Genomic DNA, 18,022 nt, shown 5'->3' with positions numbered 1-18,022 from the left:
TAATTTTGGTTTGTAAACTTTCAAAATAAATTACCACGCCGACCCCTTGTAATCTTTGATGTCGCCAGACCCCAGTCAGTGTTGAAAATCATTGTTCTGTACTACAGTGGATTCCAGTTAATTGATCCATTGGTTGATCAGGACAACTGCTTACTTGGGACAATTCTTAAAGAACAAAATCTAATTGAGAAAATTGCTGAGATTCCCTTTGTTTATTTGGGACACTATGCTGCTTAATTGGAACATACTGTTGAACAGCTTCTAACTAGCATCAGTCGCATGCACTTGTGTGGCTATATATAAGACACTACAATGCTTAAAACAAAGAGTTTTTAAAGAGCCTCAGTTGCTTGTGTATGTGTTCAAAAAGCAGTGATTTTTGTCACTGCTTTTTTGGCGAGAAATAAGCAGTAAGATAGTTCAGAGCTTAGCAATTTTGCTCACCATGGTTTCGAGCATTCAAGATTGGAGATGCCAGAAACAGCCATGAGTGAAAATGAAACTATTTCACTAATTCAAGTTAGAACTACAAACAATTTGAAGGTATCTACAATCCTCTTGATTTTTACAATGAAAATGAATATTTGGAGGATGTGGTCATCGAAAGCATTGTTTGACGGCAGCCCATTAATGAAACTAGGTGTCTGCGCTGATTTTGTTGATGTACAGTCAAGAACACAGCAGTATTGATAACTATTAGAAACTAATACACAGTTTTATACTACTGTAGTACTAATGGTACTATAACTTTTTTCTGTATTTCATTTAAATACATAATTTGTTACTCAGTTTGTCATCTTTATACTATTTAAACTAATTTCAAGAAACTTCGACACTTGATTGGACTAAAATGTATTGGTCCCGATGTGTCCCAGTTAACTGGAATCCACTTTTTATGATCTGATTGAGAAATGTTTCTTGTTAGTGATGATGCCGTATAACATCATATTTCTCCAATTCCTCTAGACACACCCATGTTTCTACATTATCAACATTGTAATTACTAGTTTGATTCCTGCTTCCTTTGTAAAATAAGAAATATTCAGTGACATGGATTGTATTAAGACAATTATTTGGGTCAAAGCATATTTCTGACAATTTATATCAATGCTGACAATTTGCATGGAGAACAAATCGCAGCTGGATTTAAATTCAGAATTCTGAAAGGAAAATTTGTTGCCAACTGTGTTTCCTACATCTAATCATGTACCATTTAGTTTCTCTGAACTTCCACTAGTTTCTATTGAAATTTGAGAATTTTGTCTTTACTTAATGATCTTGTGATTTTCTGCTGATTGGAATTGCTTATGCATTGAAAACACCCAAAGAACATGGGTGTCTCTAATGCAGTCTGTTAACCATCTTCTGTATATCCCTCAAAAAATAGGGAATATATCAGTTATATAATTTCAAAGCAGCATTTGCTGTCTCTGAAAATGATTCTGTGTAATGAACTTGTGCCATATTGGTGTGGAATTAACAGAAGGTTAGAAATAATTGCTTGATATGTATTAGTTGTTTGATATATTCTAGTGGTTCTAATGGTTCTGAATCTGTTTGTTGTTACAGTTGGGAAGAAGCACTGGCTTAGGACTAATTGGATTATGCATGGATCTCTTGAAGTCACTGCTACATAAATGTGAACAGTCCGAAGATATTATTGAAGAGAAATTAGAAAAGCAAGAAAATGAGCTTTTCATTGACTTTAATTCTGACACAGATGAACTAACAAAAGAGCAGGTATTTCATCAAAAGGTTTTGTTAGGCTTTGATAGATTAAATGTAAAAAATGGAATGACAAGAATAAGTTTTCTCAACCTTGAGAAAAATTATGAATTTTAGCACTACAGAAAATATGTATTTGTGTTAACATTGTTTTGTTAACCATATAACTCTTCCCCTTATATAGTTCCTTGCTGCAGATATTGATTCCTTGCAGGTATATAGTTTCATCAAAATGACCATTATTCAATTGTTCAAATGTCCTTTTTTTTTAGTGGAATATTAGGTTTTGCTGACAAGGCCAGCATTTGTCGTCCATCCCTAATTATCCATGAGAAGGCACTAGTAAATCACTTTTTTTGAACCACTACAATCCTGGTGAAAGTATTCCCATTACTATGATTAATAGCGTGTTTCAGGATTGCGATAATGCAGAGGGAAGAGGCATAGAGATTCCAAGTTAATGTGATATGTAATTGAGAAAGAAGCCTGCTGTGTTGGTCTTCCCATTCTGCTGCTGCCCTTATCCTTGATAGAGATGACTGGTTTGGCGGGTGATTCTGGAGTAGGTTTCGCCACGGTTGGGATGTTGAACTTTTCCCAAATTCATACAAGTGTTTATCTTAGAAATTTTTTCTCAGTTTGTTCTGATGAAAGGTCGCAAACCTGAAACATTAATCTGTTTTTGTTACCACTGAATGTTTCATGTGTTTCTGTTCTGTATTTCAGATTTTCAGTATTTTGTTTTAATTTTCAAATAGAAGGCAGAGTTAATTTTAAACTCTCTTGTGATTTTCATGACTTTATTTACTGCTAATGGAGTGCCAAATATTAGGTCATCATTAACGTTATATCTTACTTCATTTCTGAAATTAGTAAAGAAGATCAATTAATATTTAAAGAAGGCAGACACTTCTTCTGGGACTCTGACAGAATTCAGTTTTGCATCTGACTGTGTCAGTTCCAATAAAGCATCCTGTGTGAAATTATCTTGGCATTTCCTCCTAGGTGCTGTCCTACCTGCATATATTTGCAGCATTTTCTGTTTCTGCTTCTGATGTTTATTTTGTGCCATTTATTCTCTACTGTTAATTTTAGGTTCTGGAGAGCATGTTATCAGCAATTTTTAAACACCCAACACTGGAGCAGTGGTTTATGGCTTTGGAATTACAAGCTTCACCAACACACAGTCTTAACCCTGTCAGCTTCAAAATGTTGTCAGCTCAACTTAGCTCAGGCACCCTAAGCGTTCTCAGATTAAGTGTCCCATTTTTGCAGAGACTTGGTCGCATGGATATAGTGTTAACTTATTTTAAAGCTATAGTGGAAAGTGTTTTGAAGGAACTTGAAATGAAAAAGTTATCTGCACCTAAATCAACAGTAGTGAGTAAAAAAACTTTGCCTTTAGAAGCCCTGGAAAATTTGAACAACTATATGGATATAAATTCGCTCAAAAATATTGTGACATCAATATTGGAACTCCCAGAAGGATGTCTAGCTCTTGAAAGTAAACCTGAGGAAGAGAGTGATGGAGTGAAACAACTGAGCTTTTATGGAAAGGCTTTGGTAAAAATCCTCACAGAAAATCACCAGGAGACTCCAGACAGAGATGATCTATTATTATCATGTGACCATTTCAGTGCTGTTGGAACACTTTTACAATATTCTAACTGTGAAGAGTTGGTGAAGGTGGTTCTACGAGTTCTAGTGAAGGAGCCAATATTCGCACAGGCCGTGAAACCAGACATGTTTCTTGATTGCTTGAATCACATGAGTGAAGATTCCCTTTCGATTTGCAAATTTCTTATTCAGCACAACAAGACCAGCCTTTTACAGTTTGAGCTTTGGTGCTTAGAACCAGGCAGAATGAAACACCTTCGGAAAAATATGAATGCTTACCTTTCGCTTCTTAGCACATATCTAGAGTGCCACGGAAAGAGTAAATATACGCGACCAGAGAGAGGTAATTAACTTCATAAAGCTATATTATTAGGTTTCATCCTTTTGAATCTGCTTTTATTGGGAATTGTTATCTGATAAATGGTATCAATGGTTTCATAGGCCTGTCATGAAATTTTCCATAAGTTATTCCATAAAATGTCTTATAATTTTAGATCTATGAAATAGCAAGCAGAAGATACCAGTTGTGATGGATTTTGACCGATCCAGCAAGTCTTTCCATAATTATCAGCGCTGCTGCTTACCTGAAGAGGATGGTTGTAGCTAATCCATGAAAGTTTCTCCAGAGAAACTTTAAGCCAGGGTTATTTGTGAAGGAGAGAATAAGCCCTCAGCAATGAACCTGTTTAAAATATTGATGAATGTGACCACAGCATTTAGCACTGCTGCCTCGGAGTTCCACACACCCAGTTTTGATCTTAACGTTAGGTGCTTCCTGTAGCACTTTCAGTTTCTCTGGGTACTGTAATTTTGTTCTGCATTCCAAAGATAGGCTCATGGATTAATTGGCCACTGTACATTACTGTGCAAATTTTAGCCACATATATATATAGCTAGAGTGCCTAACACTTTTGCACAATATTGTATATTGGTTAAAATAGGAAGGTGGTAGGAGAACAGAAATAAGAGTACTTAACTTTGTATTAGCTCAATAGTATTAATTGATATTTTATAATGTATAGTACTGTGCAAAATCTTAGGTGCCCCAGAGAGATAGATATACATATATATATATATATATATATATATATTTAAGATATTAGCACAGTACGGTCTAAGTAAATGGCAAAAATAATTGCAAGGGAGAAAGCATAAGAGAGAATAAATTGCAAAGTTGTTGGGAAATATGGAAAGGGTATTGAGTCAAATAGGATTGCTTTTTGGAAGCTGGCACAAACCTGTCGGCTGCCTCGTGCCATTTAAAGCAAATATTCTTTAGGAATTGTTCAATAGAATGTACTTGGATGATCTGTTGATATGCCTTAGTTATCATTAGAATATTTTCTACAGAAATAACCAAATAAAACAATGTAGCAGACAAATTGTCTTCCTTTTGAATGTAATCATATAGTTCACTTTATAGCCCATTTAATATTATCTTCTTCCTTCAATCTTTGCAGATGTCATCAGGGTTATTAAGAATACCATGTGGACTAAACTGTTAAACAAAATTGATTCAGATGATCCATCCACTGAACTTGACTTACAGATTAAAGTACTTGCTAGATTAGTGCAACAGTTGCCATCGTCACGCGAAGATGTTGCAGGTATTATGGAACAACTTCCTGCAGTGCTGGAGAAAACAGCAACTTTATCAAGGTACATTTCATTGTAGCCTTGTATGCATCATTTTTCAACCTAGAAAATAGCTGAAAGAATTTATAATCATGTATAAGATTCTGAATCAAAGGATGAGTTATTTGAGGGAGGCAGCCAGAGCAACCATAACCTTGCATATAGAAATGGATATTAAGGGTGTTCGTAAAGAAAGAAAACAGTTGAGATAGTCAAGTGGGGAACTTGGAACCTGGGATCCATCCAAATCATTAAATTTTTGATGTCTTTTAGTCTTATCATTCTTGATATGCCACATGCCAGTAAGTGTAGAAACAGAAAGAAAAGATAAATGAATGCATGGCTAAAGAGTTGGTGTGGATTTCTGAAACATTGGGATCTCTTCTGGGGCAGAAGTGACCTGTATGAGCAGAGTAGGTTGCCCTCCTGAACTGGAAGGGGTCTAATGTCCTCGCCAAGAGGGTGTGAACTGGAGAGGTGAGATGGGTTCCAGAAGAACAGCTTAGCAGGTGGAAAGACTGACTCATGTATGGAAGACAGGGCAAGCAGGTCACGTGGGAAAAGTAAGCAGAAATCGGAAGGGGAACACAAGTGAACTGGTAGACATAACTGCATCTGCAGTGGTAATCTAGATTATGTGCTTAGTGTGTGGAATGGACTCAAACACCAACATCCCTGACCTGGAAGCAGGAATGGCGCCCAGTCAGATGTATTTGGTCAAGTTCAATGTATTTTGTTCCCTAACTTAATACTTTTGTTAATAAAGTTGCTTTCCCATTCTCTTTATTTTCCTCACCATAAAGTTACAGCATTGAAATGAATGTGATAGATGTGTAAAGTGCATTTTTTGTCATGGGCATGATAGTTTATGAACATAATCTATTTTTTTTTGTATTCTTGGTCATTTTTTGAGCATTCATTTCTTTTTGAGAAAAACACCATTTTTATAATACGTAATTTTCCAGGTGGACTTTAGCAGATGCAATAACAAATGTACTGGAGGAGTACCCTGAGGACAAACAGTCTTGGAGGAAATCCCTACTGAAGGCTTGCATCCGATGGTTAGTGTCCAACTATAGCAGCTGCAAGGTGCAGGAAGAGAATATGAAGGAGACTGAAATGGCACTGTTGGGGAGATTGCAGGAATTACTGGTTAGTTTTATGTGCAAAACAATAATCATTCATCCTGTGAAAATTATAAATGTATGAAAACCATTGATGCCAAAGTGTGGACTTATCTTTTGCAGATTTCAGTTGGTGACGTCAGTTCAGATGATTGGAACAGTTTTGTGAAGAATGGGCTTAAGTAAGTTAAAATGTTAATATGTTTTGGCAACTTTGCAAAAAAATGTTGCACATCTTGATAATGTTTTAAGCAGTCATGTTTAACAGTCCAACAGTGTGTGCAATTAAAATCAAAGAAATGTAAGAATGTAGATTTGAAATAGTGTAGATAACTCTTGAGAGTTGGATGACTACAGGAATATGGGGAAGAAGGAGAGGGATTTGAAACTGACTTTACAACTAAGGCGTTATTCAACACGCACTATTGAGTGAATAGGACTTGAGCAATGATATTATGGTCAACCTCAAAACCATGGAGTTAGAACACATCAGGAGAGGAAAATTGCACTGGAATGATCAAATCCAGAGATAACAAAACTGTGGATGAGCTGAGTTATTTTTATAGGAGTATAAGCAGGTGGAATAATATTATCGGAAGATCATCTCACTACTAAACATAACTCCAAAGTTTCAAGCAAACTTGTTCAGCTTCAGGCTTTTGCTAGGGAGAAAAATGGAGTTTATGGCAGGGACCAATGACAGTAACTCCAGTTTTCTAAATAGTTATTGGAGGATTTTTGTACTTATCAAACGGTCAAATGTCAGACAAATAGACAAACAGTTTAGAAAGGATGGAAGTATCAAGAGAGGTGATGGTGTTTATGTAAAGTTGGGAGGTTGTCATCATACAGCACATGATCCAGATTTTCCTCATCCCCTGTATTGTCTTGAGTGGCATGTAGTTGAGAAATAGGAGGGTTACAAGATAGTACTCTTTAAGAATTCACTGGATGTAACAGTGCTGGAATGAAAAGTGAAACATTTGCTGATTATTCTTTACTGGATAGTAGTAGAATCAGGCATTTTTATCTCTCCAAAATAGAAAAAAAAAATGTTGTTATACAGCCTATTCAGCTGTGTTAGCAACCATAAACAGTTGAAGAAGGATGATGGATAAATTATCATTATCACATTCATTAACAATGTCCAAAGAAACGGTGTCAAGAGGCATTTAAAACCTTATTGAAGATGTTCAGTAACAGCCCTGGGAAAAGTGGATATGAAATTGTACAGCTACCACACCTTCTTAAAGATCTTGGAGAATAAATGTTTGTTGGTGGTGAGCAATAGATGTAAGAATTGTATAATTAGAGGGTTTTTGGAGTAAAGTGTTGATGATGATTATGACAGATTTGAAGGAGAAAGGTCCATACTGAGGAGAGAGAAGAATTAAATATATCAGCTGATGTGGTCAGAAAGGTAGATAAGTTTTATGGTGTAGTTGTGAGGGAAAAGCTGGTACATTTTGTAGACAAGATTTGGAGATAACTTCAAGAAAATGGAAGCTTTAGCATTAAAGTTTGGCCTAATGACCTAAGAGAAGTGGTAGAGACAACTTTCTAGATTGCATCATTCTTAATGACAAAGGAATACCTGAACTGTTAGTGGATAACAGGGAGATGTCTGGAAGAAGATGCTATATACTGTAATAAAGAAAAATAGTGTTATTTTGCAGAGGATAATTCCTAAGCATCTTCGGAAATTAAGAATATATTTTATGATCCAGCCAAATCTGGGCTGACTGATTAAATCAGTTACATACCATCTCTTTCAAAATTGTTTTCCTTGAGCATAAGTTAACTGAGATGCAGATAGGAATACAGAAAATAAACAAAATGAGAGTGAGAAATAAGGTGAGAGTGGTTTCACCTATCAAATGGTGAAAGGCCTTGATAGAGTGGATGTGGAGATGATGTTTCCTATAGTGGGAGAGTCTAAGACCAGAGGACACAGCCTCAGAATAGAGGGGCATCCTTTTAGAATGGAGACAAGGAGTAATTTCTTTAGCCAGAGTTTGGTGAATCTGTGGAATTCTTTGCCGCGGGCCAAGTCTTTATGTATATTTAAGGCAGAAGTTGATAGATTCTTGATTGGTCAGGGTATGAAGAGATACGGGGAGATGACAGGAGATTGTGGCTGAGAGGAATCGGCCATGATGGGCCAAATGGCCTAATTCTGCTCCTGTATCTTATGGTCTTACAGTTTTAATGTGAAATAGAGAAAATAAGTTTGGAGGTGAAGGCTGTTAACTACAAAGGTGTTGTGATAAATGGTGGGTCAAAGGCAACAGAAAGATAAAATATGGGTGGTATATTGGGAACATGGAAGTTCAGGAGTATTGATTACAGTAGTTTTGATAACATGGAAACAAATTAATCTGTCTTGGCTCATATAAACTGTTCTATACGTCTTCATGGTTCTAATGATCCTTTTATAATGGCAGATATCGCTATACAGATCTGGGATTTTTAGAAGCCCTCCTTAAATTAATACCAGTATTGTACGAGAAAGAAGAGCTGGCTCAAAACTTGGTGTCACTTCCGATGGTTCACATGATGGTAACAAATCATTCTTTGTTTCTGCCAACCATGCTGAAGAGCATCGAGGATTCAGATGGAAGTGCAAGAATAAAAGGTATGACCAGAACTGGAAGAATCATTTATAATTTTTATCTTGAACTCTCAATTTAAACAAAGTGCTTGTAAATACAAAAAAATGTAAATACAAAAGAAGAATGTTCACTGTAACGGTTTTCTACACACTTGGTTATTCCCTTTAAAGGAGTCCTTTAATTTTAACCGGGACTATGATTTCTACTTGATACTCAACACCTGATCAATAAAAATCAAAAACACTGTTTACAAAACCAATGTGTAAGATTTTGCAAGTTGATTTCCACTTAATTGTGTGATTAATACCGACCAGTTGGCCTCACTTTAGCCCTGAACTTTAGTCCTAATGTTCTTAAGTGACATTGAATTGAATGATGAAGCAGTTTGGCTGAAAGCACCAGTAATGGGCAACAACTATGCCACTGAATGAACACTGCAGTCTTTGCAAGGACTTTTTAATCACCTTTAATATGTATAATTGGGGTTTTGTGTAGCTGAGAAATAACTTCACTCCATTGTATTTTACTCCGATGGAAATAAAAATCTGCATTCCGTCAGCCTCTATGATTAATTTGGGTAGCTCTTTTGTCTATGAATTTCCAAGTCCTTCAGGAACTGAACTGTTTCCAGTTTTTCAGTATTTAGAAAATACTCTGTTCTGTTCTTTATGGGACTGATGTGGATAACGTCATGTATCAATGCTCATATTTAGTGGCCACAGTTTTGCTCTTAACTTGTTTTTTTTTTAAGTCCCTAAAATATTTTGTGCACATTTAAATTGATTCAGTTGCTGCTGATCTGTCTTTCACCAAACTGGATGTGCAGCATTCTGTCTCTTCACGTAGGTTATTTATGTATGTAGTGAATAGCTGCAGCGCATCCAAGACCTTTGTAGGGCATCAGTGATGACATGTCACTAATTTGAATATTGGTCCGAATCCCTCTTTACTGAGCCAGTTTCCTCACTAGGTTGCTTCCAGTTCTTTACGAGGAATAATTCTGAATTTGCTTTAACATTGCTTATTGTAAATTTGAATACTGCATCTCAGAATCAGGTTTATTATCACCAGCATGTGATGTGAAATTTGTTAACTTAGCAGTGGCAGCAATTCAATTCAGTACATAATCTAGCAGAAAGAGAAAAAAATAATAAAACAAAATAACGCATAATAGTAAATAAACAAGTAAATCAATTATGTATATTGAATGAATTATTTAAAAATGTGCAAAAACAGAAATACTGTATATTTAAAAAGTAAGGTAGTGTCCAAAGCTTCAAAGTCCATTTAGGAATCGGATGGCAGAGAGGAAGAAGCTGTTCCTGAAACGCTGAGTGGCTTCTGTATCTCCTACCTGATGGTAACAGTGAGAAAAGGGCATGCCCTGGATGCTGGAGGTCCTTAATAATGGACGCTGCCTTTCTGAGACACCCCTCCCTAGAGATGTCCTGGGTACTTTGTAGGCTAGTGCCCAAGATGGAGCTGACTAGATTTACAACCTTCTGCAGCTTCTTCGGTCCTGTGTAGTAGCCCCTCCATACCAGACAGTGATGCAGCCTGTCAGAATGCTCTCCATGGTACAACTATAGAAGTTTTTGAGTGTATTTGTTGACGTGCCAAACCGCTTCAAACTCCTAATAAAGTATAGCCACTCTCTTGCCTTCTTTATGACTACATCAATATGTTGGGACCGGGTTAGATCCTCAGAGATCTTGACACCCAAGAACTTGAAGCTGCTCACTCTCTCCACTTCTGATCCTTCTATGAGGATTGGTATGTGTTCCTTCATCTTACCCTTCCTGAAGTCCACAATCAGCTTTTTCATCTTACTGATGTTGAGTGCCAGGTTGTTGCTGCAGCACCATTCCACTAGTTGACATATCTCACTCCTGTACACCCTCTCGTCACCACCTGAGATTCTACCAACAATGGTTGTATCATCAGCAAATTTGTAGATGGTATTTGAGCTATGCCGAGCCACACAGTCGTGTATACAGAGAGTAGAGCAGTGGACGAGGACTTCCCCTATCAAGATCCTTTAGCTGTATCAGACTTTTAATCTGTTTATCTCCAAGTAATATATAACGCAGTGTTTCTCAATCTCATTTTTGCTCTGTCTCAAAACTCCGAGTAATTACAGTGAACTTTATCTAAAGGTTTGTATGTCCTTTGAGGTTCTGTGTCCAAAGTTGAATGCAAATGTCTGCTCATCTTGTTTCGTGTACCAAATTGGATGAAGTAACACCACCTTTGAGAGGTATTTTTTAATTAAGATTTTGTTCTGTTTCTTTTTGGCAGATGCTCTAATTGATGTGTTCCTAATCTTGGTCAGGCACTGTCCATCAGTGTGCAACAGGAACCATTTTCCTGTGTTGCTGGGAGCATATGGAGCAACACTCAGCATCACAGGTAGGTATCTTATTTCTGTGATTACGTTTCATATAATTGAACGTGCATAATTATTTCCATTCTATTATCTACCTTTTGTTTTTCTTTGGTAAAGATCAGAAACTGCTGCTGCTCCTACAGTCCTATGAGAAAAACAACGTTAGCCTTGCCGAGTTCAGGTGAGTTTTTTCATGTTTCTTACTTAATGTGTTGAGGTTGTCATCAGCAAAGTGAACATTTAATAGCCGACCTTAATTGCTTTTGAGAAGATGGTGGTAAGTGGCTGCCTCGATTTGTTGTGGCAAATGTGTTTTGGAAGAGAAAGAGTTTAATGACAGTTAATGAGATATATAGCTTTCCAATGTATTTACTGCTCGGGTCATTACTGGTGGCAAAGATCATATATTTAGGAAGCTTGTTCCCTTTCACAACAAGAGGATGTCCCAAAGTACCTCATATTTAATTAAATGTAGTATATTTAATATTAAAACAATACATTTCACTGTATGTTTTGGTGTACATGAAAAATAAAGCTAATTTTTTATATTGTAATAAATGTAAATTCAACAACCATGTTATGCACAGTAACACAATTAAGATAACGAGCTGGTTGTAGCTTTGCTCATTAATGCATAATTATTGGTCAGGGCATGGGAAGGGCCTACTAGTTCCAGTACTGGTGTGATGCAGTTTTTGTTAATGCTCAAAAGAAAGATTGACCTTTTGTTTTAAAAGTTAATTCAAGAGGAGAGGAAACTGAAACCCTAACCCTATCAGCACAATCACCAGCTAGAATTCAACATATGTTGGGGGTTGTAACTCTCTTCGGGCAAGCACCCTTGAGCAAGGTATAGCACCTCCTTAGTACCCTCCACCCCCTGATCAGGGTCAAATGAAGCCATGGGGGCAAGTGTTGGATGGTTGTATGAGCAGCTGGTGTATATCAGAAGTGCTGGTTATGTGACCACGGAGGCCAGGCAGTTTTTGAAGGGTATTGATAATGACTGGGGTCACCTGTCTTGTAATGTCACTGCCCAGAAGAAGGCAATGGCAAGCCACATCTACAGAAAAAAACTGCCAAGATTAATTATGGTCATGGAAAGACCATGATCACCCACGTTATACTGCATGGCACATACCTAATGAGTGAACCTAATTATGAAAAATACTTGGTGATATTTGGTCTAGAGAGCCAAATACTCAACGTTTAAGGGAAATTAATAGGAAAAATGGATAAAGAAATAACAGTGAACAGTACAGAGTGGGTTGAACACATTTTATTCTGAACCAAATTATATTTTGCAAAAAGTTATCTGTGACAGGGTATTCTTATTTACCAGTTAATATTCTGCTTTATTGGTACACCTGATGGAGAAAACAAATGGGGGAAAAAAAATGAAGTAGTTATTAGAAATAATGTTTTATTTTGAACCAGATTATACTTTGTGAGTTTGTATAAACCAGTATTTAAAAAGAAAGGAATAACAAAACACATTGACAAGAAGAACAACTAATATAATTTAAACAAAATAAAGGAATGCAGACATTTAAACTTAGTTACTCAACCGTAACTTAAGTAAACATATGTTTTCTAGATTGCTATTTTGGGGCCCAGCCGCTGTTGAACATCAGAAGACTCGCAAGAGCCTAGGGAAGACCTTGTGGCAACAACCGACCATGGAAGAAATTCTGTCATTGCTGGACAGAGAGAAACTGTTCCAGACCATCATTAACTTTCCACAGCACAGACATATGTTGCCTGAGGTAGATTTAGTATAAAACACCACATTTTATTTTCTTATTTCTCACTTATTTAAATATAACTCAAGGACATATTAAACTGAAATTAAATTACAATCATTTTGTCCGTCCTATATTTTATGACGAATTCATCATTGCTTTTTTTTTGTTCCTTTCAGGAAGGAAAGGAGACGCTATTGAAAGAGTACTGTGTTAAGGAACCACATAATATCTATGACCCATGCTTCTTGCTACCTCTCTTCAGTGGATTAATTACACCAGGTATGCAAAATAGAGTCGTGGAGTTACAACGCTTGGAAACTGGCTTTTCAGCCCAACTCATCCTCACCAAACAAGTTGTCTGATTGAGCTACTCCCTTGTGCCTGCATTTGGCCCATATCTCTCTAAGCCTGCCCAAATCTGTTTTAAACTTTGTAATTGTACCTGCCTTCACCATTTCCTCTAGCAACTCGTTCCATGCGCACTATCCTCAATTTACCTCTCAGGTCCCCTTTAAATTATTCCCCTCACACCTATGCTGTCTAGTTTTAGAATTTTCTACCCAGGGAAAAAAGCTGAAACCATTTATCTTATCTATGCCCCTCATGATTTTGTATACCTCTATTAGTTCAACCGTCAGCCACCTTCACTGCAGGGAAACTGACCCAGTCTTTGTTTGTAACTGGAGTCTGCCAGTATTAGCAACAGCTTTATGAATTTTTTCTGCACCATCTCTAGGTTAATCACATCCTTTCTATAATTATGTCAACCTGAACTGCACAAAATATTATAACTCTCCAGGTCCTTATCATTTACTTATTTATCTTTACAAAGTGATTCACTTCATACTTGTCACTGCCATTTGTCTTGTCTGCCTCCTCAATTGATCTGGTTGGACAAAATTCTTCACCACCCACCACACCACCAATTTGTCATCTACAAATTTAATAATCAAGTCACCTACATTTTCACCCAAATCATTGATATACGTTCAACTACCAGGAAACCCAGCACTAATCCCTGTGGCACAAGCCTCCAATCTGAGAAACAACCTTTCACTACCACTCTCTGACTCCTCCCAAGCCAGATCTGCATCTAACTGGCTAGCTCACCTTGCATTCCATGTAATCCCACCTCCCAGATTAGTATACCATGCAGGGCCTTGATAAAACCTTACTGAAGTCCACGTGGGCGATGTCTACTGTTCCGTCCTTATTAATTCTCTTGGTCACCTCTTCAAAAAAAAACTCAATTAAATTTGTAAGACACAATTTTCCATGCACAAAGCCATACTGATCATCCGTAATCAGTCTTTGTCTTTCCAAATGTAGGTAGATCCTGTATCTCAGAATCCATTCCGGTATCGTACCCATCACTGATGGGCTGAAACCAGGCTTTCAAAGGAGTGTGCCTTTCCTAATTTTGAACTACTTGGCCTATCTGTTAAAATTGTATGAAGGAAAGCTCAAGAGCCAAATTTTTATTGTAAAATTAAACACTAAAATCCGTCATTCTTAACGGGTTAACAGATTTATTCATAACAGCCTTATTCTTAACAGTTTGTTTAGATATTAATTAACTCTTGTACTTGGATTTCATTTCTTCTATCAGCATTTCTCACACTTGAATTGCCTTTAAGAAAGTTATCTCCTCAGGAAATAATGATTTATTTGAAAAAATGTGGATTTATTGTAAGCATGCCTATGAACTGCTATTTAAGTAAGATATTTAGTTTAATTTCAGTGGTAAACAGTAGTTTTCCTTCCCATACAGATTGTGCCAGAGATTTTTAGTTTTGGAATTCAGTGCTTTTTATTTCTAAAATGGATGTCTTGTAGGCTCAATAACAGCAAGCCAGCATGGTCTGTTGCCTTGAATAATGCAATTGGGTCACATGAGTGGGCCAAAACAAGTTCTCTGAATGATGAAATCTCTGAATGTCACTGATGTTTAACCATGAAAGCAATTCATGATTTTAAAAGAAAGCAATTGACAATATTCAGTAAAGTCAGTAGAGGTAAAATAAGCTAAAACTCATAATCTTTACCCAAAACAAAAATAGTTGCTAAAAAAATATAATTTGTTAATCTTTTTACTCACATTTGTGAAAATATCATTCATTATTTAACCTCGGCTGAGTGTGATTCCGATCTACAAATATAGTTGACTTTTAACTGCGCTCTGAAATGATTCAGCAAACCATTTACTTCAGGGACCAGTTAGGAGTAGGCAATAAATAATGGCTTTGTTATTCCGATCCTGTCATAAATAATCCAAATGAGTGGTCTCAACTTGGCATGGCATTGGTTATTTCCATGATGTATTACTGAACTCAAAACCAATAAGCATGTGCCAAAGCATTTATGTTGGTAAATGCCAGCAAGTTCAAAACCCATTAAAAATTGTGTCCTATGTTATTTTATGTGTTCCTGGATTGGCCAGATGGAAAGCTACTTACTTCTCCCAGCAGAGGGCATCAGTGACTTTTTTTAATCAACTGGTTAGATAACCATGGCAACTAACTGAAGTATCAGGATAACTGCTTCATTTAGTAAGGATTAGAACATTTCAATTTCTTTTTAAAATATAATTAACTGTTAATTGGACTTTAGTAATCAATGATATCTAAATTAAATGTGGAAAAGAAGTTAGAGGGAGAATGGTGGAATTCTAGAACTAGTTGTTGCTAAAAAAGGAATTATTTAATATCTTTGTGAGGTTAAAGCTGCTTACATCTCCAGAACCTAGGCTACTATGAAAGACAAGGACGGAGATTTCTGGGACTCTTGTCAATATTTTTTAAGTCTTTTCTAACCAAGCAAAGAGATGAATCATGTGATTAAAGGCTGGTGTCCTTGTCCTAATGTCAATGGTGGGGAAATTACTGGAAAAAAAAGTTAAAGGCTGGGATGGATTGTAGATGGTGGTTGAAATCTGGATTACTCTTCCTCAGAAGTTAGAAAACCTACAGCACAATACAGGCCCCTCAGCCCACAATGCTGTGCCAAACATGTACTTATTTTAGAAATTACCTAGGGTTACCCATAGCCCTCTATTTATCTAAGCTTCTTGTACCTGTCCAGAAGTCTCTTAAAAGACCCTATCATTTCCGCCTCCACCACGATTGCCGGCAGCCCATTCCAGGCACTCATCTCTCTCTACGTAAAAAAAAAACTTAACCCTTGATATTTCCTCTGTACCTACTTCCAAGCACCTTAAAACTGTGCCCTCTCAAGTCGGTGGAGATCAAAGCATTTTAAATATTTAGATGAGCACATTGAATGCCATGCGATAAGCGGTGATGGACTAGATGCTGGAAAGCAGGGTAAGTAAAAATAAATGCTGGATGATCAGCACAGATGTATCCATTCCAAATGACTGTCATCTTTTGAATGTGATTTTTTTTTTGAATTGAAATCCCAAGTAGATTCTAGTTGGGTGTTAAGGACCTCGTGACACTGTTTCAAAGGGGGAAAAAAAGGTTATGTACTGAATATTTATCTCACAAATAACATCAATAAAAGCTGTCTCGTCCTCGTTATGTTACAGTTCATGCCCTTTACAGGACCTCATTGCACTTAAATTATTTAATTTAATGAATACTTCATTATGGATAATGAGTTGAGGCACTTGGTAAATCTGAGAGAAGAACCTGCATAACAAGCTGCTTCATCCTTGCAATTACCAGTCCAGAAACAGCATCATGAGCAGTCTAATAATTTGGTCTGTTGGTTCATTATTATAAAACAAGTCAGGACTTCTCACTTAATTTTGTTAACGATGAACAAATAAAACATATCCGAGTTCACAAATAAATGGGTTGAAATTATTTTTATGTGGAGCCCTAACATTGTATTTTGGACCTGGTAATGTGTAACGAGCGGTTTTATCAATGAGGTTTGTGTAACAGATCAGGGAGAAAATAAACTGAGGGGAACCTAATAAGTATAAAAACTGATAATGGGAACTTCTTTAAATACATTTTAAAAGAGGTCAAAGTGTAAGGAGAAAAATTTTAAAGAGATCTGAGGGGTAACTTTTCCATGCAGATGGTGGTGAGCATTTGGAACGAGCTGCCAGAGGAAGTTATTGAGGCAGGTATAGAACATAGAATAGTACAGCACATTACAGGCATATACAGGTATATGCAATAGTATCATTTAAGATGCATTTGGAAAGGAGCGGGGGGGGGGGTGGGGGAGATGGGGTCGGGGCTTGAAGGGATATGGGCCAAATGCAGGAAATAGGGACCAGCTGGGTGGGCACCATAGTCGACATGGACTGTATCTGTGCTATGTGACTATGTCATTAAATATGGGTTGCTCAGCAAATGATGTTGCGGAAATAGTTATGGGGAACAAGGAAATGCAGAGAAGTTAAACAGATAATCTGCATCAATCTTTAGGATGGAGAATTCCTCTGTATTCTATTAATGCTAAAAATAAGAACAGGAGAGAAATCAAGTACCTTCACCATAACTGAGCTTGATCATTTATAAAACAAAAAATGCAACAGAGATGATGTTTCCACAATCTCTTTGACCCTCCCTACCTACCATCAGGCAGGAGGTACTGTAGCATTACGACAGGAACTATTAGGATAAGAAACAGCTTCTTCCCCCAGGCTGTGAGACTACAGAACTCCAGTCTCAACACTTACAAAGTGCCAGTAATTCTATACTGTACTGTTTACTTTTTGATTTGCATTGTAAATGCACCTTATGCTAAATTTCAATCTTATGGATTATATTTTATTATTTTGTTGATTTATTTCTGGTAATATTACTTTTGTTGTATTTGAGTTATATGTACTGTGTGGTGCACCTTAGGCTAGAGGAATATCGTTTCGTTTGGTGGCATACATGTATATGGTTGAATGGCAGTAAACTTGAACTTGATGTATTAGTTGAAGTCTTCCAAAAACAGGGAAAAGCTACTGATGTGTGGGAGGGGAAAAAATTGGTAAACTTGGACTGGTCAGCCAAATGCCCATTATTAGAAAAATATTAAGTTCAGTTGTTAATTTTGGGTTTGTGTTCATTTGAATTTAAGAATAAGGGGCTATCTTACTGAAGTATAAGATTTTCTTAAGGAGCTTGAAATCTAGGAGAGTCTGGGACCCAAAGGCATGGTTTCAGAATGTGGTATTTATTTACAACTGAGACAAGAAAGAATTTCTTC

The 18,022-nt window shown here is 36.8% G+C and overlaps 1 protein-coding gene across 1 annotated transcript in view; it reads left to right on the top strand.

The window, feature by feature from the left end:
* Positions 1-18,022, top strand: part of urb1 (URB1 ribosome biogenesis homolog) — a 99,365-nt gene that overhangs the window by 45,700 nt on the left and 35,643 nt on the right. Inside the window, exons 21-30 of the mRNA XM_073045092.1 lie at positions 1,570-1,740; positions 2,821-3,685; positions 4,803-5,001; positions 5,943-6,129; positions 6,225-6,283; positions 8,546-8,736; positions 11,012-11,122; positions 11,217-11,280; positions 12,697-12,865; positions 13,021-13,123. Of these exons, the coding sequence (XP_072901193.1) occupies positions 1,570-1,740; positions 2,821-3,685; positions 4,803-5,001; positions 5,943-6,129; positions 6,225-6,283; positions 8,546-8,736; positions 11,012-11,122; positions 11,217-11,280; positions 12,697-12,865; positions 13,021-13,123 (2,119 nt within the window). The remainder of the gene's footprint in view (positions 1-1,569; positions 1,741-2,820; positions 3,686-4,802; positions 5,002-5,942; positions 6,130-6,224; positions 6,284-8,545; positions 8,737-11,011; positions 11,123-11,216; positions 11,281-12,696; positions 12,866-13,020; positions 13,124-18,022) is intronic.

This window comes from Hemitrygon akajei, chromosome 5 (genome assembly GCF_048418815.1).
Source record: "Hemitrygon akajei chromosome 5, sHemAka1.3, whole genome shotgun sequence".
Classification (NCBI taxonomy): domain Eukaryota; kingdom Metazoa; phylum Chordata; class Chondrichthyes; order Myliobatiformes; family Dasyatidae; genus Hemitrygon; species Hemitrygon akajei.
Note: the sequence above shows the minus strand (reverse complement) of the source record. Positions and strands in the feature narration are given on the sequence as shown.